This window comes from Copadichromis virginalis, linkage group LG16 (genome assembly GCF_057382275.1).
Source record: "Copadichromis virginalis isolate Kocher_CV1m ecotype Utaka linkage group LG16, C_Virginalis_male_GT1.1, whole genome shotgun sequence".
Taxonomy (NCBI): Eukaryota; Metazoa; Chordata; class Actinopteri; order Cichliformes; family Cichlidae; genus Copadichromis; species Copadichromis virginalis.
In genome coordinates this window covers 24607110-24630649 of record NC_140633.1, presented here as the reverse complement: position 1 = coordinate 24630649, position 23540 = coordinate 24607110, and the positions used below count along the sequence as shown (strand labels likewise).

General features: G+C 39.3%; 1 protein-coding gene across 4 annotated transcripts in view; it reads right to left on the bottom strand.

Annotated features, from left to right (window-relative positions):
• Window positions 1-327: 327 nt before the first annotated feature.
• The window catches only part of ppp1r9ala (protein phosphatase 1 regulatory subunit 9A-like A), a 29443-nt gene continuing 6230 nt past the window's right edge, over window positions 328-23540 (bottom strand). The window contains exons 3-20 of one of the 4 annotated variants that reach the window (XM_085433983.1): window positions 12400-12532; window positions 11717-11837; window positions 11295-11399; window positions 10785-10920; window positions 9441-9599; window positions 9291-9344; window positions 7937-8166; window positions 6978-7074; window positions 6759-6888; window positions 6479-6630; window positions 5860-6184; window positions 5715-5772; window positions 5557-5628; window positions 5037-5238; window positions 4491-4535; window positions 3549-3665; window positions 2480-2668; window positions 328-1498 (exon numbers count right to left, since the gene is read on the bottom strand). In XM_085433983.1, coding sequence (XP_085290109.1) covers window positions 1340-1498; window positions 2480-2668; window positions 3549-3665; window positions 4491-4535; window positions 5037-5238; window positions 5557-5628; window positions 5715-5772; window positions 5860-6184; window positions 6479-6630; window positions 6759-6888; window positions 6978-7074; window positions 7937-8166; window positions 9291-9344; window positions 9441-9599; window positions 10785-10920; window positions 11295-11399; window positions 11717-11837; window positions 12400-12532 — 2484 coding nt within the window. In that variant the 3' untranslated portion in view covers window positions 328-1339. The remainder of the gene's footprint in view (window positions 1499-2479; window positions 2669-3548; window positions 3666-4490; window positions 4536-5036; window positions 5239-5556; window positions 5629-5714; window positions 5773-5859; window positions 6185-6478; window positions 6631-6758; window positions 6889-6977; window positions 7075-7936; window positions 8167-9290; window positions 9345-9440; window positions 9600-10784; window positions 10921-11294; window positions 11400-11716; window positions 11838-12399; window positions 12533-23540) is intronic. The other 3 variants (XM_085433985.1, XM_085433984.1, XM_085433986.1) reach the window with 3 other exon arrangements.

The window sequence follows — 23540 nt, the reverse complement described above, 5'->3', positions numbered from 1 at the left end:
TCCTCCTCTATTTTTAGTCAAATGAAATTAGTGCTGGATACGACTTTTGCAAGCTGCCTCAGCTACAGCAAACCAACGATCACTTTCTTTACACTCACCTGTGAATTGTGTGCCAGATGAGCAACATCACTGACATCTGGTTAAAGCAGACTTTAATAGTCTGCAGCTGTATATAAAAGCTGTAGCAACATCTTAAGCAATCAGTCGAATATTCACCTCGTTACTTGGGTGGGTTTTGACTCAGGTCTGTGAAGCTAACCCTGAGACTGTTGTGCATACAAGCTTTGCTTTTTGAAAGAGCAGCAACATAAAAGCACACAGGCCACATAAAGTGAAAATTAGTTTATTGACGTTGCATACACCAAGAAACATTTCTCTGATTTTGCGGTTGCAGTCCAATGTCTCAATCGATACGCAACGTGGAGTCATGCTCGAGAGGAAAGGAAGCACTTCGGTTTCGCGGTGAACTCTTTACTGTTTAGACCTCAAATCCCGCATCGCACAAGTCATTGTCACAAGCTGTTTAATGGACCAGTGAGGTGCACGTGTAGCAGACCTGCACGCTGTTTGTATTTACATGGAGCATCACTAACGACACAGACTTGGGGACAGCAGAGCAGCATTCACCTTGTCCCAGCTTGATCTCTTTTTGCTTTTCCATTCAGCAAAAATGATGGCCTAGCTATTCTACTTAGTAGAAAATTTTTGATAATATAAAATGAACAATGATATTTAAGTAAAAAAAAAAAAAAAAAAAAGATATGCAGTTAATAGGCACATGTATAAAACTCATTTATACATTTAAAACCTTGTAGCCCCTTGAAGCTTAAAAGACAAATATAGTGCTTTTATCCAGCTGTACATTAACCGTTCAACACTGAAACGGGCATATCATTTTAGAAAAAATATAAAATGCTTTAACAAAAAAAGAAAAAAAAATCAGTATACATTTGACTTCGATAGGTAAATGTGTGCATGATCTGCAGGAACTACATTATGTCTCAATACAGACTTTAATAATTATCACTTCTGACTTTTTAGTGGTAAAAAGGCTAGGATCTCTTTTTTGGAAAACGTTTTGACGTTTGCCATCTTTGAGTTAAAATTTGATTTTGATGATGCATTTTGGAGAAAACAAACAGTATAAACATAAATCACAGCACAGGGCTGCTCCTGGCACGGATATGTTCTGTGGCTGCCGGCATGGACAATGTCACGTTATTTTAAAAACAAACAAACAAACAAAACAAAACATTTCTCTCCGGATTGTGATGTTGATAAACTTTATGCAATGCATAATCGCCGAAGTGACGCCTCAGTAGACGCCTCAGCAGCCGCCTCAGCAGACGGAGTCACTGGACAGGGGCAGTTTTGCACTGCGTCGAACCTCCTTCTCTCGTTTCTCCCGCTGCTTTTCCAGCTTCTCTTGGGCCTTCCGCATGTCCTTCAGCTTTTTCTTGATGGTTGAGCGATCACTCTGACTCGTCACTCCAAGTGCCTGACAGAAAAAAAATTAAAAATAAATCAATAAATCAAGCACAGACTTGGGGTAAATATAATTCCACCACATTTTCCATACCATTACTGAAACATTTCAAAATTAGGACATTTCAAACCATTTATTTCATCACAATTTAATTACGTTAACTGTCAGAAAATATCACAAAAAAAACCCTGGGATCTTCAAACTGACATGTTTAGTAGAGAGACAGCGCTAACTGTGGATGTATGGAGAAATTGATGCCGTCCGTGTGTTGTCACTGCAAACCTCTCCTGTGCTACTAGGGACTACTTTTTCACAGCAGTTTTTGAATTTATCACTGAGTAAATAACAATCATTACCTCAATGTAAGGACTATATGCCAGCAAATGTTTAAAGGAAGGTTTGCTGAAACCACCAGGATGCATGTGAGGGAATGTAAAGTGGGAAAGCTTGAGGAACAAAAACCTGACCACATCAAAGAGTGAGGACCCAGGAGGGAAACAAGTCCTGGAGTTTTATTTGTTTCTATGAGCTGCCATTGAATATAAAACACCAGGTGATGACCACAAGGCATTTATGCCACACACCCACCCCCATAAATGCTGTCCACGATGTTGGCCTCTTACACAGGTTATATCGTAGGCTCCACAAAGATTCACTGCAGAAGTCTGAATCAGCTCTAACGCTGCCCTTTTACAAAGAAACAACTTTTTTAAATATACTTTTAACATATTTTAGTTTCAAACTTGTGTTATATGAAATGCAAATGTAGCAGTGAAATCAGACAAATATTTAGTCTTATAAACACCACAGTCTGACTAATACGCTTCGTGACATGACTTTAACCCCACACCCGTTAGAAATGTGAAACCTAAATCTGGCCACAAGGTGGCAGTCACAGGCTGACCTGACTGAAGTTTTTTTTCTATAACAAACTTTGATCAATCTACAACACTGACTCATTTGTAAGTGCTGTATTTGAATTTTGTGTTTTACCTTTAATTTGTCGCTGTCCAAGTGTAAGAGCTGCTGGCCGTCCACTCCCTTAGCGGTGAATTCAGGTGTGTACTGGTCCATATTCATGCCCATCAACCAGTGACAGACCTGTTGATTGGTCCAATCAGACACTGGCCGGTTCTGCCACTGATACTCTTTTCCTGTGGCTGCTGGTTCATCATCCAAAGTCTGCAGAGGAAACATATTAACAAATATTAAAATCCTCATACTGTTGCTTCTGTTAGAGCAGCAAAGAATTTATACCACCCTTATACCACCTTTTTTTTGGGCCACATGTTTTTTTTTTTTGTTTTTTTTTTTTTTAAAAGATTATGACTCGAAATGCTGGGAAAATACATTATACAGAATAAAGATGTATAGTTCATGTTCATCGACTAAATAATGCCATGGGCTTGTGTTGCCTTGTGTAATGCAAAGTATAGTGATGGGTGTTGAGCAACAGATCTAAAAATGTCAGCAAGCTAAAATTGCAACTTTGTGTAGGTGAGAAAATTTTGCCAGGAATTATAAGCTGGTCGAGACACCCGAGGAAAGCCAACAAAAGGACATGTTCTACGAGTTGATTTGCATTTCCTAATCTAGCTCAGAGAGAAAAACAAAAGCGTGCAAAGACAGCAAAGTACCAACAACACTCTGATGCATGTCAATGTCTTTATGTTTTCCTGAGACACCTGAAAAGAATTGACGACATCAGAAAAAACAGACAGTGAAACATCACTCAACAGGCAGCGGAGCAGTCAACAAGGTTCTGTGCGCTGCCAAAGCTTGTAAAAAAACAAAAAACAACAAACGAAGCACTGGTTGCACAAGTTCAAACTATTAACATCAGCTAACAGAAAAAGCTAAGCCACAAGACTCACTGTAACACAAAACAAAAAGATTTAACAGGCACACATGCAGCTCTCTTATATTCCCTCTCCATTCATGACTTAATCTGTACTATGAAAGGAGGGCGAAGCTCAAAGAGCATGCTTGAGAATGTCCCCTTTCAGCAGCATCAAGGCGTCCCACACGGCTTTTGTGACTGTGCAACAAGGAGAGCACTCACCTCGCTGGAAGAGAAGATTAAAGTGTGTGAGCGCCCAGACAGATTGGGTTCAGCAACTAACCCAGAGATGTCTGAACTGGGACTGGCAGGGTTAGAATCATCTATGACTGAAAAACTCTGGAACAAGTGGAAACAAGGAACTTGTTTACTAGAGTAACACAGCACCACTCAGCAGTTCTTTACGAGAGGCAAACAAACAGCATTAAGTATGAGGGTTAAAAGCTAGGTTGTCTTGCTTAAGACTGAAATTAAGATTTAATCTTATTACTATGGCAGCAGTCCATGTCATTGATTATAGGCATTGATTGACTGTGATCTTCAACATGTGGAAGGATTAACTATGTAAGAAGTACTGAAGCTGCTAGACTAACACCAATCCACCACCAAAACTACATCGACAACTTCTGAACTACCACAGCTGACACTAGAACACAAACACACAATTATTCAGGTATGGGGTAATGTTTTAATTAATTTGATGCTTGGATCATTCTTAGATATAATGCAGACTCAACTCTGGGTTAAATTTAGAGAGAGGGAATTTTTATCCAGGCCTCCAGGTTGTTGCACCAACTAAGAGCAAGTTCATATGCAGTTAAATTTTAAGACTGTTAGTTACAAGGTAGCAGTGAGTGCTGGATTTTCACACAAATCTCTGAGTAGATTTCTGATTAGCCAGCGCAACAGTCCCTGGAAACTAGTTTTGGCGTCTCTGTTTCATTTAATAAAAGCCAGAAGGCTCTCTCAGCTATAACGAAGGAAAATTAGACAAAAGTTTCCTGAAACAGTACCACATACCCACTACAAAAAACAAAATAAAACTGTGCACTATACATGGGATGCAGCTGAGGTGAGAACTTAGGCATCCAGAGCTATGATTGTTAGTATTTCTCTACTGTGTCATCTAAAACCAAAGGTGAAACAAAAATGTGCATACTGTACCAAATCTAACGAGCGACTGAATAAAGAGGACCAGGAGAGATTTGTCTGTTTAAAGGGAAAAAATGCCATAAAGCACACAGCAATAGAACCAAAAGCAATTTTTTTCCCAGTAATCTCCTTTTGGTGCGATCATGATCTCATTAAAGAGCATTCTGGGAATAATCCAACCACACAGCCTTAAATGAAAATCAGACTTTTCACTGGGGGCAGCTGATGTGTCACTACTTCCAAAGTTACTGAAAAGGGAACCAAATCCCTCACTGATGTGTCTCTCTAATGGAAAACTCGTGGATCTACTTATTAGAGCCTTTGGAAAGCACAGTGTATCTGAAGAACAAGCCCACAACAGGAAGTCAGCCTAACACTGTTTTATATAATAATGATAAGACTACAGTCAAGCCATCAGTACTGAGAGCTGGTCACTCTCTTTAAAGTTCAAGTGAAATTCCATAAAACAGTGTTAATCTATTAAGGCTGTGCTCGATACAAATATTTTCTCTATATTCCACATTTACTTCTTTACATACATTTTCAGGAACTTCATACCTTATTCTTGCGATCTTGACTTTGCTCGCTGCCAGTTTCATTGGCAGCATATGCCAGGCTGTTGCTGGAGGAAGAGGGCTCTCTGTCTCGGTCCCTGTCTTTGTCTCCAAACCAGGAGAAAGGCATACAGGTGGGGATGGAGGTCATTGATTCTGCAGGGGACAGGTTCCCTCCAGATTCCTCTAGTAACTCTGCTGAGCCCCTGGTCATAAAAGAAAAGTTTAAATGTAATTAGAGAGACACAAACTTACACGTGTTTATGCTGAAAATGCGCCACATTCTATAAAATTAATAATTGTTAATAAACACCAGCTATTTGAGTAATGAGCAAGCAAACCTTTGGAAGATTTGGAATCAACAATGAAGAAAACCAAACAGGATTTCTATAAATACTGCAAAATTAAAATCTTGTTCACCTTCCAATGTGGCAAAAGCAACGTCCCCATAAACAAATCAGACTTTTTCAAATATATTCATTTTTTTTATAAACTAGATTCAACTGTGAGTAGCCATAAAATACCTGCTGTCCAAAGATGCCCTCATTGCATCTTTCTCATGTTTTCTTCCTTTTCCACCCGACTTCCTGAGACCCCTGTTTCGATCATTGGAAACATTCATTTAGTTAGTTTAAAAAGCCAAAAGCTTACACATACAATAGTGCTTGATTTGGATATTTACCCAAAGTCTGGAAATCTTCTTTTAGGCTTTCCTCCACTTGAAGGCTCATTAAACTCCTCTGTAATGAAGCAATAAATTTCAGTCTTGGGAGCAATGCAAGAAAAAGCCTTGCTATTCCACACATCTCAAAACAGACCTTGCATACCTTTGGAATCTTTGATCTTGCCTTTGGACTCCCTCTTCTTCGCATTTCGTGTGATACCAGAAGGAGACTGTGGTGATGAGCTGTGTTTTTGGGGCGACAAAGAGGAACTTTCAATGCTTTCAACACTCTCTCCCTGTGATGGGGACAGAGATGGGCTATTGGAATGCTCTCCTTTACTCCTGGAACCATCTCTAGTCTCGCCTGGATCATCTTTCTGTCCATTCCCAGGATAGAAGACCGGCACTGGGAGGGACAGACTCTCCTGGATGGACCTCCTCCTGCAGGGAGATTGTAGCTCCTCCTGCTCGTCCTCGCCGTCACTTTCCTGTTGGGACCAAAACCATAATTTACAAGGACAATGCAAGGAAGAGGGGATAAAAGCTATTTATATAATAGCTTTATATAAGCTCTGCCTCCAAGTAATGTTTGGCTGTTGTCTGTCTCAGTATAATGGCGCACTATTATATTGTTTATTAAAAAAAGAGAAAAAGAACAACATTCCCTAGCCTGTCAGTATGTTTAAACATCTTCTGGACAGAAGTGGTCTCACATGGCTTACAGTTCAATCACATGCCGATATTATGCTCTTTGACAGGATCACAAGCTTTTTCTTTCAGACCTGTGAGTATGACGAAGCCACAGCAAGACTCTCCTTCAGTTTGCTCCGAGACGGAGGCTGACGCCTGGACTTCTGAGCCAACAGGGCCTTTTCTCTGTGTGCACTGGTGTTCAGGCGCTCCGTTTCAGGAAGCAGCTCACTCCAGTCTTTTTCTATAGCAGAGAAAAAAACGAATGCACACCTTTTCAGCAATTTACAAGAGTTCAGAGTTTATTTGTACTTATGAATGATTTACAGATCTCAAAATAAAAGTGTGACATGTACACTTCAGTTTTGGTACCTAGATTTGAGTCAACAGACTGTGTGTGTGTGACCGAGTGCTGGCTGCTCAGTCTATCCTCTGCAGCAGATTCCTGAACAATCTGACTCTCCAAAGCTGACTGAGCTCCTCTGGACTCCAGGACAGCTATCTGTGGACAAAGCATCACACTCTGGTTCATTTCAGTATCTTACAAGTCTGGTTATATATAAGCATTTATTTTTTGAGCTGCAGTCTTACTCTGTTCTGCAAGCTCTCCAGCTGCTCCTTGTACCACTTGTCTTTTTCATCTAGACTTTTTTTCAGTTCCTCCTCTCTCTTCACAAAGTCAATCTCTCTGGGGAGGAAACAAGGAAATGTGGCTCCCATCAGGATTTAAGCTTATAAACATGTTCAGTTTTATGTGATTATCACTAAACCATGCAATTCCACAGAGATATTTTCTGCGGAGGATCACAAAATAAGAGGCTAAGTTTAGACCCAACTGTTTTTTCTGTTGTTTTTTAATGCATAGACACAAATACATATACTCTTAATTTACACATATACTCTTTTCCAAGATCTTCCCACCATCCCTGAGTTACATGGTTGATCTCAAGCGACGTCAGTGATGTAAATCCATGCAAATAATAAATAAGCACTCTCCCACACAACACAGAGACATTATTTGCTGTCACACACTCTCAGACGACTCTCTTAGACCAAAACAGTTTTCCAAAAAATATTTTAAGATGCACCGCAAACGACTGCCTTCTGGGTGTTTTGATAATGCACTCTGTATAAAACGAAGCTAGTGAAATACCTCCGTTATAACGTAACAGTATGGCTGTTAATAAATGTCCATTTGGTTGTAAAGTACTGTGTTGTTACTGGAAATCCCCCTGGCTCCCTCTAGTACTTGCTTCCAGTTACAGTGTTAAGCTCTGTTCATATTTGGTGCTAACAGGCATTGTGGGTGATCAAATCACAATTGGGGAGCTCAATGTATGCAATTTCAAATGTTCAGTTCACAACTGGTATTATCTGTATATCCTGTAATAACAATTCTATAGTTTGAAACAACAGAAAGGCATCCTTCTCACATTTGCTCATGAACTGCTTCAATCAGATTTGACCAACTTAAACCAACTTTTATAAACATCTGAATTCAACAGCGATGGTTTTTTTAAACAGTGTTTTGTAATTTATGACAAACTTACTTTTGCTGGTAATCCTTAAGCAGTTTCTTGGCTTTGTTGTACTTCTTGTCCAGGGTCTCATACTGGGTCTGAGTCTCAGCTAATTGTTCATTCACAGTCTTACACAGAGCCTGGGCTTCCAGCCAGTAATTCTCCAGCTTAAGGATCTTGTCATTATTCTCCTCAATCTTAAGCTCCAGTTCAGACTCCCTGGCTTCCCACACCGATTTATCCTCCTCTGCTGCCATTAGCTGTGCAGAGAGATGGTGAATGTTAGGCTACGTTCACACTGCAGGTCTTGATGCTCAATTCCGATTTTTTGATCAAATCCGATTTTTTTGTCTGCTCGTTCACACTACAAATAAAATGCGACAGCAAACGCGGCCCACATGCGCAAAAGAAGACGTCACACACAACGCACTCTGTTTAGACCCAGAGCAAACAATATTGTTTGACTGATGGCCGTTAATATAAAGACTTCGGACTTTACGTTTCCCAATTTTTGCTTTAAGTTATTTACATAATAATGTAGATAACCTAATAATTATCCTTATTGCTGTTTTAGAGGAGCGGTGCTTCAAAGGATAGTTGCAGATTTCTGTCAGAATCTGCAGATTATACAGTACAAATAAAATGTTCACGTTTCTCCAACGTTGTCTTCCCAACAGTTTCACTGACATCTACACGGGATGGCCAGGAAGCGTTCGTGATGTCTTCTCCGGCGCTGATAATTGGCGTCTGTCTTGTGTCAGTGATGTAAAAGACGGATTTAATGCGACTTGACCATTCAAGCAGCAGTCGCTTTCTAAAACATCGGATATGTATCGGATTCAGGACCACATACGAAAGTGACCCAGATCGGATTTGAAAATATCGGATTTGTGCCGTTCACACTGTCATAGCATGATCGGATATGGGTCGCATAGGGTCCAAAAAAAAAAAAAAAAAAAAAAAAAAAAAAAATCGGATTTGATGCGCTTTCGCCTGCAGTGTGAACGTAGCCTTAGTTGGGGTTGGTAAAATAACTTAATAGATGAGCAGTGTTATTTTATTTGTTAAATACTGACTAAAAAGACACACGTCACAAATTCTGAATGTGTTTTTTTTTCTCCACAAGTCAAACTTTGGGGTATGTAAGGTTTACTAACTCAGACTTCTGAGATGATAACTTAAAAATCTGGCCAAAAATAAATACAGAAATAAATAAATAAATATTATTGCAGACATGGGTGAGCAATAAAAGAAACTCAACTTTTTCTATTTTGGTTTCTTTTTTTTTTTTTTTAAATAAAAATAGCATGGTACATATTATTTAAACTTAAGTTTTTATTACTACTGTATTATGTTATATGTTACATCAAGAGCTTCACCATACCTTTTCTTTTAACTGGTTTATTTCAGCTGTGGCAATGTTGTGTTTGAGCTGGAGCTGGGGGAAAAAGAAAATTGAATATTTTGTTACCTACATTATGTTCATTAAACACTTGAGTATTAACTTTAAATAACCAAATGTCGATAGTAATGCCTCTTTAAACTTGAAGGCCATCTGAGAGCTGTTCATGTTGGTCGGCATAAACAGGGACTCCGAATCAGGGAGTTCAAACACCTCTACATTTCGCCCAGGAGAGAAATTGGATCCCAGAATCCTTTCATCCATTCCATCGTCGTCTTCATACCGGTCCTCCTAAAATGTGATATCACACATGACATTTGATATTGCCAATAGCAACACACCCTCTGTGCACAGGACAAAGGTTAGCATGTGTCAACATTGATCCCAATGTCTGGAAGAAACACTGTAATTATTTTATCATATTCAAACACCTGTAGGTTGACTACACCTATCTGCAGTAACAAATGTAAATACTATGATGACAATTTTAGTTCATACCTTGGCTTTTCTTTCAAAGAAATTAATTTAAACAAAAGAAAAAGAATATCTCAAGGAAAGAAAATGTCACTTGCATTTATTTATTTTTGAGCCAAGCCTAATGACGTGATCATTAACTGATCACAAACAAAGAGGTGAATTCACCATTCAAGCATGCTTAAACTGCCATTAACAGCTCCACATGGGAAATCACTGGAAGCGGATGTGACATTCTGGACAGCTGTACTGCTCAGTTTTAGAACTGTTACAGCGTGAGCAACTGCTATGAATTAAATGAATAATTAAATGAATACTGGAATTTTGTGCTCCTTTTTCTCAGAATCAACCCTTAAAACATGGAGCTTTAAAAAAAAAAGGGGAAAAAAAGGGGGTGGGGTTGCTATGCTTGATAAGAGTACAGTGTTTAAAATTAAGTGAATGAATTTAATCCATCTTAGAATGAGTCAAAAAAAAAAAAATTAAGAACAATGTGGATCACTTTAAAAAAGTGCCTGAAAACCTCCTGTTTGCACTGCATATCCTCTCGCTCTCTCTGCTGCAAAAGCTCAGGCCTGTGGCAGCTTGAACTTCAGAAAGCAAACATTTCACAACTCCAGCAGACAGACGGTAGTTAAATGAACACTTTCCAACACAGCCGAATGGTGACACATGGTTTACTCACAGCCAGCTGCTCATTTGCTGGTTGAGCTGAGTGGGATAGGTCAGGGCGTGGCAAAAGGAGATAGTGCTATTATCGTGGCATGTGAGCTTTATAATAATTACCAGTTTTCAAGCAGCAGACGCTTAATTTTCTTTGGACGGTCTGATGTACAACATGGTTTTACAATTTCTGTTCACAGTACTTTAATGATGTCATGTCATCACTATGGGAATTTTCACATCTCTATCTTTCATCCCACGTGACAACAATATAGCATAAGGATGACCAATGATTAATCCCTTAAAGATATGAGAGGGGTGAAGGAGCAGCTGACTCACCTCTTCTGTTGAATGTTCATACGGGTCATCCAGGTCTTCCTGCTGCTGCTGCTGGTTCTTCTCCTGTTCTAGTGTCTCACTTATGAGGCGGGCTACCTCGCTTTGTGTTCCTGGCTTCTCCCGACCAATCAGAAACCTGTTAATGTTAACCTTGTTAGTAAACTATTTATCATAATACTTTACATGCTGCTTTGAAATACCACACTGCAGAGCATCTGTTATGCCTACTAGGGGGAAATGCAAATTTTGGGTTGCATTTCAGGCCTCCCCGTGTCACGCAGGGGTGTTTGATTTTCCTATGATAAATCAGTAATATAATGCATACTTTGTGCAACCTTTCCTCAAAAGAGAAAACAAACACACCTCACCTCTGACCTCTTATGGGAAAAAACACAGACTCAACTACTAGCTTTATTTTAATATTTTAAGATAACAGCGATACATTCTTGTTACCAGTAAGGTATTTTAACTAAAGTTGTTTTTAATTAAAGTTTTGGAGTTTGAACTGACCTGACTGTGCCTTTGGTGTTCTTTAGCACTGTGGCAGCAAACAGTTGAGTGACTCCCACCAGACTGATACCATCCACCTCCACTATCTGGTCATTGACCTGAATGCTAAAGACAGAAAATGAGGTGATCACAAAATGGAGTATTTCAAAGTACTTCAAATGGGGAGTTATATTACACACCCCTTCTTTAGATGACAATAAAACACATCTAAATATCACAACAAACAGAAACCGAACGATTACTAAAGTGGAGAATTTCTTGAGTATATCCATTAGCTTCGTTGCAAAGTTATAAATAAACATGTTTTTTCAGGTGTGTCAGTAGCTGTGTGACATTACACTGTGGTGTAGTACACGGTGCATTTTATGCATTTTTTTTTCTTCGAAGTCTAATCAGAAGAAGGTTGGAGCAGTGTGACTCACCGTCCATCTTTCTCAGCTGCTCCACTCTCAGTTATGGTTTTCACAAAAATCCCAAGCTTTTCCAGACCCTGGTCAGCTCCCACTCCCATTCCTATTATGCTGATACCAAGCCCATTGTCTCCTGGATAAAGAGAAAATAAGCACATTTTAAAGAATGGGTAGAAAGAACTGCATAACAGCAAACTTGAATTCCCACCTTTTAACTCTAGATAGCCTCCACATGTGAAAACATAAACGACTGGGTGAGCTCATCTGTAGCCTGTGCTATCGTCAACCTGTGAAACTGCTGGTGTTGAATACAATCTCTAGGAGTGTCGTTGACTTTTGGGGGGGTTTGGCAGCTTCATGCCATGTGTATACTTGGAAGATGAAGATGTAAAGCTTTGGCACGTAGAGTTAAATTTAATAATATTTTAATACATTAATGATTGGCAAGCTATCACCTCTCTTTATATTTTCAATGTCAGCACATCCTTGCAAAATTGTTTTTAGGTCTATGCACACCATACGCCATCATTTGATTAAAGAAACTGCTGACTGTCATAAATACTATTAATGCAAATCTATTCCAAAGTTACAATGGTCAACTGTTAAGATCTGTGAACATACGGTTGGCTTTGGAGAACAAACTTATCTTATTCTTTAATATGTGTTATTTATTCATTTAGTTATGGAAAACCCACCTTTCTCAATCTCCACGGGAAACACGTCCATCTTCTCCACCCTCTTCTCCAGCTCATACTCTGCAGATGCTGCAACTGGGTCAACATCATCGTTACGCCGATCGTATTCCTCATTAGAGAAGGTACTGAAAACCTGTGGCAAGAAAAATAGTCCATAGCATCAACAGAGTCGTTCTACGTCCTGACCTGGCAGATAAGCATCACACAAATTTATGAGTTAAATCCACAGGATCCTCACAGGCACAGGCTTTTTTTTGTTTCTTTTTAATAAATCTCGGCAAGCTTAACAAGGACACATTCTTGATATGGTTTGGGGAAGAAGGAATTTCACTCATGCACTGATCTTTGCTAGAGAAAATAAGTCATCAGTTCACTCACTACTTAACTGTAACAACGTGCTGGGCGACAGCTGAACCCATTGACTTGGACCAGTTTCACTAACATTTGCTCTTTTAAGTTCTGTTACACTTTCACCATTTTTGTCACCATTGGGTTTAACTTAGGATATATAGTAGCTTACATTTATAGTATTGATCTTCATGTCTTGAATCAAAGTAAAATGTCAGTGACACTAAAGCTCAAGAGACATTTTAAAACATGCTCTATGTAAGAAGTTGTGAACTTTGCAAGCAGGCTTCACAAAGTACTGGATGTGTCCCAAAGGCAGCATGTGTGTGCAATTATAAAGCACACACAAGCCGTATGTCAGAACAAGAACAGCATGGAAAGCGGGGCGCAGCTGGGGGAACCAAGCAGTGGATGTAGCAATGATCAATATTCAAAGACGACAAGTGCGGCCATCAGCACAGGAAAAAGAGACACAGGAAAAAAAACCCCAAAAACATTAGCCTTGGTTAGCAGGCATTATCCAGGGCTCGGAAACAGCCCCATGGTTTAAAACACACAGCAAGACAACAAGTTCCATTTATCCATTTAGCAGAAATTATATTCATAATCCACTTTGAAAAACAACAAGGGTCAAGCCAAAGTGAGCAGCATAATACTGGGAAAAATGGACATTGATCGCCATCTGTGGTCACTCAGTTATTAAAATATGTAACCCAAAAATACTTTGATTAAAACAAGAGAATTTTTTTCCAGCAAAATGCCATAAAGTGAAGACAGCAAATTACATTTGGTATTACAGATATAACATTACTGTTTTTAAAAGAAGAAAAGAAAAAGAAGTAGATTACAGTTTAGCAGACTCCATCAGAAGCTAATGCCTGATTATGCATTGGTAAGATAACCCCCCTGCTTGGCATTCATTGTTAATCTTAATCTGGGTGGAGTTATAATGATGCCAGTGTCAGTGTTTAATAGTACATCCACGCAGGTATGTAAAGGTTTTAGAGAAAACCGCTCTAAGCCAGAAGGCATCTTTTTCAGGAAAGGCCTCGGATATTTCAGCAAGACAATACTAAACTACATACTGCAGCTATTACAACAGCTTTACAGTAGACAAGTACGTATGCTGAGCTGTACTGCCTGCACTGCTGTTCCCAGATATTTATAGACTGTTGCAAAAAGAAAAGAAAGAATTGGTGTTGTAGATTAAAAGCAATATTATTAATTTCTCAAAATATAAATGTAGGGTTCTAAAAAATGTAGGTTTTTTGTTTCATTAACAGAGCATTCTCATGAAACAATTTTTTTTTTTTTTTTTTTTTTTTTTAAACAGAAAATTTCACATGAATCTTGTAACTATTAAGCAGATGTATTGTGCTCTAGTGTACATTCCTGGGAAACACTAAAACAAGAATCCTAGAACAAAAGATGACACAAACAAAAAACAGAAACTACAAAGTCTATAGGATTAGACTGATTGAGACATTTACCTTCAGATTAAATGATGTAATTAAATAAACATTTCCACTGAGGTCTAGATCCTGCAGCATGTCAAGACTTGAGGAATCAACCACAAACAATCTCATCCTTCCTCAGTTTTTCTTTCTCCTCACAATGTAGCCTTTGGATGAAGCCCAAATACACTGCTGATAGCAAGTTTCCCGAATAACTCACTAAGCTTTATGTTAAATCTGTCAGAGTGAATTACTGCAACCATTTCTGTTTTACAACATCCCACTGATTATCATCAAAGTGGACACATGGAATACATAACACTGCTTCCTTTAGCAGTCTTTTACAGAGGGGAATTCAGACACAGGTCAGTTATACCTTAATGTTCCTCACGGCTTCATTCAGACATAACCATGACAGTGCTGCAGAGTCATTTCCTGTTAAATCCTGTCTCAGTGACGGGGATAATTTATTTTTAGTATTTCAAGAAGTTACTACGGCTGTGCAATAGCACATGCAATTATCTTGCTTTGGAAAGCATGGGGTATATCCAAGATCCTAGAACCTGTTCTTTTATATGCTATATTACATATCTCCAGCAATTTATTTATTTAAGCAGTGCTATGCAAAAGACCCACATCTGAATAGCTTTTGCAGTGTGAGACCACTGTGAGGAGTCTAGATGGATTTATAGTCTAGGAAGAAACGCTATTACTAGTTACACTAGTATAGCATTTCAAACCCCTTTAAAAAAAAAATAAATAAATACCGTATTTCCCGGACTACAAAGCGCACCTAAATATTAGCCGCACAAGCTAAAATCAGGAGAAAATCCTGTTTTGTACATACATTAGCCGCACCTGACCAAAAGCCGCAGGTGTTTCAATGTTGACTTATCATATGTAAGAGAATATGCACAAAGGGAATTGTCAGGAAAGAGATGGCTGTTTGGAGACATCACTTTTATTAATATTTTGAAAAACAAGTTATGGGTACATATTTGCACATGTAGTACATAACAGTAGCCTACAGCACACCAGAAAAATAGATTTGGACTACCTTTTAGGCTCAGGTGCAGTGACACAGCTTTAACAAGAAGAAAAGTCAGTCATTCACCACCATCTTTCTCTTCTTCCTGCGCACTAAAACCACCAAAGTCCTCTTCTCCAGTGTCGGATACAAACAGGCTCAGGATGCCTTCGTCATCCACTCTTCTTCTCTCCTTCGTTGTCACTTTCAAAACCAAAGAAATCCTCATTGTCAGTGTCAGAGTCGAACACCCTCAGAAGGGCCGTGGCGGTGTCCTCCTCTCCATCATGCAGCAGTCCAGCCCTTCAAAATCCGTTGGTAATCGTGGATGTTTTCACACTTTTCCACGCTGTCAGAATCCACTGGTGGAGTTGGGCATAACTTGCAAGTTTATCGCCGCTCATCATCCACGACTTCCGCTGAACGCGTACCGCTACTTTGAAGTTTGTTTTTCGCGCTACTTCGTACGGCACTACGTTGCCTGGCGGACGGACATGTGACTAACATACCACTCTTGAACCCCGATCCTTCCGCCAGGCAACGTAGTGCCGTACAACAGCGGAACACACAAAACAAATCGTCTTATGATATGACAAAAATCACGGACAATCCATAGAAAAGCCGCACCTGACTAAAAGCCGCAGGGTTCAAAGCTTGTGCAAAAAGTAGCGGCTTATAGCCTGACATTTACGGTACTGAAATAATGTTATTCCAGGTGTAGAATTAATATTCCTGTGCTCCCTTCCCACATGTCTTTTTTTTTTTTTAAATCTACATCAAACTAAAGCAAGGTGTCTATACATAGTGTGAAGCTTACATATTTCTATTTAACAACAAGCCACTCAAACACATGAGGGTTACTAATACTGCAAGTCTGTGACTGTCTTTATAAATAGAAGTGGCAGCTATTAATTTATGCAGTTTACATGGATTTATCAGAACTCAGCAAAAGTCTTCACTAAGGATAAAATCTACTGTTTGGTTTATACTTTAAAGAGTTAGTAGTTGAGGGATGAAAATGTAGGTTAATGGAATGCAACAAGCACCACTGAATCCTGGTCTGTGGCATTAGCTGAGGAGGAGCTTGGCTTCTACCCCATACCTTTCCCTGATCTCTCACGTCTGACTTCCCTGTTGCCATGGACTCCTGGGCCTTTTTCAAACAATGTCCTGTTCTGTCCAGAAACCTAATCACTCAACCGCTGTCTTCTTTGCAAGAAAGAGAAAAATCTGTCTTTATTAGCGTCTCCCTTTACAAAAACACCCTTAAACACAGCTCGCTGTTTCCAGATCAGACAGATAAATTCATTTTCATTTTATGTGCAGAACGTGCCCAGCACAGTAACCACTTGAAATGTAAACACGCAAATGTCGATCAGACAACTGACTCCAACAAGTATGAGAAACCAAAGAATGGAAGAACTAAAAAAATTCCTTTAAGTTTATACAGAACAAGGTATTTAGTGCGCATGGGAACCAGACAAATCCAAGAGCTCGTGTTTCATTTGCTCTGGTTCCCCTCCCGATCAAACAAATTTCCACACAGACTTGCTCGTGCTGGGCCAATCACAGCTGTTTGTGTAATATGGGTGGGTTTAAGATAATGATCAGCCTCTCCTCACACTGTAGTTTTCTTACATTTTGCCATCATTTAGTAGTGCATCACATGCAAGGTTATTATACACAACTAAAGGCTCAACTATCACGCTTTCTTATTTTAATAGAAAACTGGACTTGAAATAAAAATGACCATAAACTGAAAGAATACTTATTTACTACCTTTAGAAAATACAAAACTGTAATGCTGATCATGTGTTTTGTTACTTCTACCCTTAATTGACCCCTTTCTTTGATTTCTGGTTCTTTGGTTCTTTAGTAAATTAATAAAATAAGACGTACTTTAAGTATGCCATCTATACGTTTCCATGTCTTTCAATACACTAGCTGTCTGCAACATATGATATCTTAACAACTCCCACAACTGTAATGGTTGTCTGTTCTCTCCATGTGGGCTCACATGCACAGATGGATACATGCCCACACCCAAACTGAAATCCTTTCCATCTTTCCCTCCCCACAACAGAATACCAGTGTGGGAAATGAGTCAGCAGCTGTGAGGAAAAGTCAACCCAGAGAAATATTTTGCCAATGCAAAAAAACAAAAAAAACAAGGGCTGACCACTGATTTGGAAAGCTCATAATGTAAGCAGACCTACAAAAAGACAACAAATCAAAACATGCTGTGGGAGCTAGATGGGGCAGGGGTGGTGGTCTGGCACAGATCAGAGAGTAAATGGGAAAAAAAAAGCAAAGGGGCCCAGTGCTGTGATCCTGGGTAAATGCACCAGAAAACAGAAAAATATGCATCTACTACTTCCTGCATGCATTCTCCTAAAATGAGTTTGTAGAGTTCACCATGACTGACTGTAAGTCAAGTTTGAGTTTGCCTTTTTTAGACTTCAAAGTGTAAAGAACTGCAGCAGGAAGAGGTGGAGTCTGAGAAGCGCACAGTGCCATAACAGAGTCAAATTTCCAAAAGGAGCGCAAACATAAACAGGTTGAACAGGTTTGTTTATAAATAGCACAAAAGCCACTTTTGTACAGCAAGAGCTTCTGAAAACTACAGTTATCTTTGAGTGAAATATACACAGCATCTGTTAAATGTGCTCGCTGGTAAAGGGATAATGAAACCGTTTAAGGCCATCACAATCAAGACTCATCCCATGCCAAGCTGTTTAATGAACAGCATTGAGCTGACGGCATTAGTATTCTGCCCTGTTTCGTCAGAGTCACTCACCAGTCCAGGTGGCTGAAGCAAAATCGAATCCCCTCCATTTGTTGGATCAGGGTGGGACCAAGTCAGACAAATTCCCCAACACAAGACCCATTTTAGTTAGGAAATGGAAAGCATAACGCTAAGGGGTGGATTGGCTGCAGAGGGTAGCATCCAAATGTCAACCCCCCCCCCCCCCTTTTTTTTTTTTTTTAAACTTTCTATGTAAAATACAACTAGAAGGACAAGCCTTCTGCCTTGCTTCAATTAAGTTTAGCTTGGCAAAAATGGGGGGGGGGGGGGGGGGGGGGGGACACACACACTCCTGGCTCTCCCGGTTTTTCACCTCATTTTAAAGTCATTAAACTGTGATCTTCATGACAGTTGAAATGTCTAAAGATCCCAAACAAAAGCTTTACTGCGGGCATATGGGACACCAACCAATAAAAGAAGGTGCGTGCTTGGGCGGCAACCCATGTGTACAGTGTAATCACCAACAGTGCAAACAAAGAAAGATGTGCTATGAACTGTACAATCCTAAACCACACCCTGTGTGTTTGAGAAAGGACAATACAGTCACTTGACCAGCAACTGCTAGTAACACTTCCTGTGACTCTGTAAGTGCAGCAAAGCAGCAGGTGCAGATCCTTTTTTTGTGTGTTATGAACCACTTATGTATAATGTTCAAATTTCTTTGTGTGCAACACAACACACAAAACCGTGACAATTTGGACAGATGTAGAAAATATGTGGCCCGACAGTGATTTTGCAGACTTTGACCCCAAACAGCTAACACACCTACAGGAGAGATTGTTTATTTTAAAGAGTTCATTTGATCATGCTTGATGTTTTGCTCTATTACAGTGTTCAGGAAGAATGAGAAATCCAGGTTATACAAACATACTGTGCTACACGAAGATTTGTTTAATGGTTTATAGTAGAGCTGGGCGATATGAGATTTTTTCATATCACGATATGTTTTTTTCATTTCAGGCAATAACGATATCTATCACGATATAAGCCAAATAACTATATTTGTAAGATTTAAATGTGCCGTTGCTCACAAGTAAAATGTGAAATAATCAGCAGCTTGTTTTTATTTATTTATTATATTATTTATTTCCCATAATAAGTTCAACAGGGTAGATGTACTTAAGGAACATGAGACTTTTTCAGATAAATAAAAGGCAAATATTGCAAACTACACAAAAGGCAGCCGCTAAAGCGTTTAAGTTTCAAAATAGAACAAACGAAACAGACTACTAAATTGTCAATTCCACTTAGAAACAAAATATTAATTCTAAAAATAAATCTTAGTTTGTGTTACAGAAGAACAGACAAAACTGACTAACTTTTGTCAATATCAAATAAACTGAGAACTAAAAGGAAATTCTCAATCTCTCCTTGTTGTATAGCTTAGCTTTTCAAACAGTTTTAACGGTTACTTTAGTCTGACAAAAGCCGAATGACGAATTAGCGCTTCCAGTCAGAGACTGAGGCTACGTCCACACGTACACGGGTATTTTTGAAAACGGAGATTTTCCGTTTCCGTTTTAAAAAATAATCCCGTCCACACATAAAGGCAGAAATGAAGGAAAACGCTGCTATGAACATGCCAAAGCAGCAGGTGGCGCTAGATTCCTAACCGTGCAGAAATGTTGGCCAATCAGAAGTCTAGAAGCCTCGGTGGGAAAAAGTAAACAAAGCTGGGGCATAGAAGCAGAACCGAGTCGTATGTGTGGACGGACAGTAACTGTGTGTATATGTAAGCATTTAAACACTGCAGAGAGTAGAATTAACAGTATTGTAGAAATTCATTTCACCGAAACAATAACGTGGCGCACAGTGTGACGCATGCACCAGTTCATTGTATTTCCAGACTTGCTTTCGGCACAATTTACAGTGCACGCTACTCTGTTTTTTGTCAGACTTGAAATAGCCGAAATACCTTCACACTACGGAACTTCTATGGCTCTTCCGTTCGACAATCTCTCCGGCGTTGGAACCATTATCTGTTTTCTCTTCGGTCACGCTCGGTTGATTTTTCTAGTCGGCACACTCATTTCCTCCATTACCCGCTGGCTGCTTCCCAAACAAACACACATGCGGCTTGGCACTTGTGCTGTACGTTACAAGTCACGCGACGTGACGCTGCGGCTGTGATTGGTTCGGCTCTGCGCTACTTAATTTGGATTGGCTGATCTTTTTTTTTTTTTTTTTTTTTTTTTAGAGGACAAGAGCGGCGAGGTCTATCGCGATAGCTTAATTTCTCTATCGAGTAAAAGTTATATCGCGATACATATCGTTATCGTTCTATCGCCCAGCTCTAGTTTATAGGCATGTCCTTGTTCAGAATTTGTTTGGTGACGATTAAAAACAGACAGTCGGCTCTCTGAGTGACCATTTTGCTTTTAAATCCGAGTATGTACGATACGATATATAAGAGCATGTAGACTTCATCAGACAGTGTCACAGTAACAAAAACTAGACTTCAACAGTGCAGTGCCTTGGTAAATGACTCCAGTGTTTTGGCAGTTTTTCCTTGTGTAAATGGGCCACGTTAATGTCAACATTTCATTGTTATTCTGTTGCCTAACAACAGGAGCAGAAAAATATGCCCGTAAGAAGAGACTGATTGTGAATTCAGCTGTATCGAAATATGATATAAATGAGTGCAGAGAAGAGAGAAGAAAACAAAACAGATGTAAACTGAACAGAAAGCCAGCTGTGTTTAGCTGCAATGAAAAAGACAAAGCAAAATTAACACACGACTCTTCTCTATTGGTTATAAATTGGTCAAGTTTCCACAGTTCATGGCCAGCATTTTATTTTCCTGGAGATCTGATCTGTGTACAGTGATTAAAGCTAATCATTATGTTGACCACATTAGATGCACCAGGCAATGTTTGGTTTCTTTTACTGAAACTATCAGACTCAAGGGGGAAAAGCAAAAAACTCCTATTACCTCAGAACACCAGGTTACTGTTGTTCGAGTCAGAATTAAGATGTTTGTACATTAGTCATACCAACACATTAACTAGTTATGCATTCTGCAAGGTAAAATTACTGTTTTTGTTATCAGCAGAGACTGATGGTTTTAACCAAGACAACAGCTTCAGTTCCTTTTTATAAAGAGTGGTCTGACAACAGCTTCTACCTAAAAAAACAACTTTAAATACAGCCTACAGTTAAACTCCTAATGATCTTTAAGTCTGCTAAAATACATTTTGCTCCTGTCCATGCACAGTAGTGCATGTTAGCAGCATGCTTTGATACTCCGTTATCAGTAAATTCTAGCTCAATTCCAGCCTATTAGTTACCCATTTTCTAAGTAGAAAGAGGGGGAAACTGGCATGCAAACGTTCTTGTTACAAAGGGGCTGAAAGACTGCTGGGAATAAGAGACTTTACATATTCACAACTCGTACTTTCATTTAGAAAATTCTCAGCAGAAATGTATTTTAATGATATGGGACCTGTAATGCAGTAGTGCAACATTTTATCCTGCTGATTCAGCTAGAAGGCCTCACAGGCTAACAGCACAGCAACATTTCCTTGTCCTACTAAAGTGTAACTATCCTACCTGCTTTATTTTCAACACCTTTATTCATCTTATATAGAACATCATGAGTATCATATTCGTGAAATGCATTTGGTAGTCAATCATTTGGTATTTTACATGTTGCTGGACTGCCTTAGAAGAGCTCTTCATCCAGCGTGATTCGTTTTGACACTGGACATGTCTGTCTTTCCTCCATAAAGAGGAAAGACATGTCCAGTGTCTTGCCTTCATAAAGAGGACCTTTGTTTCACACAGCACACCTCCTCCGTCAATAATACTCAGGTTACTTAGAGAGTTAATACTGTTCTGAGGCAGAGTACAAAGAACTTCCTCTCTCCTAGTCAGCTACAACTCAAGTGCACTCAGTCCCAGTGCCAACTCTGACTAATAGACAGTGGAGAATGATGCTGTGCTAGCAAAAGGCTTTAGTTTTCCAGGTAGGAATGTTCGCTGTGGGACAATCATGAGAGCACAACCAGCCCACGCTGTTGTGGTCCAAATCCGGGCAGATATCATCGTTTTAACAAACTCCTGCCCTATGATGCAGTGTGTGCATCAATCAGCCCTACTTTTCAAAAAGAATCACAGTCTAAGTAGAGCCACATAGAATATCCACCTGATCACATATTTGTCTGTTGCATAAGGTATCTGGTTTTCAGTTTCTATATTTGGGCGTTCATTATCTTTTGTTTTCAAATGGGAAACTATTTAACCACACAGCCCTGAAGCCTCAACATACTTTTCACTCCAGACAATGATCATCATGTCATGTCACGTCATTATCGACATCTTGGCGACATCAGTGAAAGATTCCACCACTTTTCTCAGTCTTTTAGCAACTCTTTCCCAAACTAAATAAATAAATCACCAACCTAAAAATCTATGGACAGTAATGCTGCCAATCTCAAGTCTTCTCTACCACGAGAATGCTGCTCAGTCTGAGCTAGCTAAACTGTACACACAAAGGTGTCACCCAAAAAAAGTCTTTACATAGCCTGAGGAAAAACGTAAGAAACTTGGTTTCTTCTGTCTTTTTCTCAGAGTGATACTTGTAAATGTAGCTAAAAATCACAGGCATCATCTTCAACTTATATCTTTAGTTACTTGTCAAGTAACGTCTCAAATATCTGAAGCAAAAACAAGCTCGTATTGTGGACAGCACTCATACTAACTAACATTAGTCCATACATGTAAATCAACAGGGAAATTCATTTTAACATCATTGATCAAAATCCATCCAACCTAACCACTTATTTACCTGAGGAGGGGCTGGAGCCTATGCCACTGACAAAGGGTGAGAAGTTGCGAGTCAACCAAGTAAGATTAATAACTAGGTGTACTTACTACACTGTCGACTTGCCCACATCATGGATGACAATATCCATAATGTGCATCCACATACTGTCCACACAGCAATCAGTGCTCTGGTTAGATGTGCCACATATTGATCAAAATTGTGGTTCTTTTTCAGAATTGACTATGTATGCACCACCTGATGCACCATCAGTGAAGCAAACATTTTGACCTAGTAAACTATGACACACTTGTTTTTTGTTATGAACAAAGTAACTCATTCGTTAGTTGAGAAAACTGATTTATATATAATTCATTATATATAAATCAGTTTTCTGAAAACGAGATGTCCAAGGCTAAGAGGGATAGTGGATATACTGGCCAACGGATGTTGAATATGAAGCTGCCAGGCAGGAAGAAAAAAGGAAGACCACAAAGATTCATGGATGCAGTGAAAAAGGACATGCAGAGCATTGGTGTAATAGAGGAAGATGCTAGGGTGGGATTGACACAAATGAGCCACTGTGGTGACCCCTAAAGGGAGCAGCCGAAAGAAGAAGAAAACAGTATATTAAAAGGACTATAATTTTCATATTGTTCACATACTTAAGTGTCATGCCAGCAGTTTAGTATGTGAAAATTTGGAACAAGCCCTGCAGATGCCCACTGATACAAACTTACATAT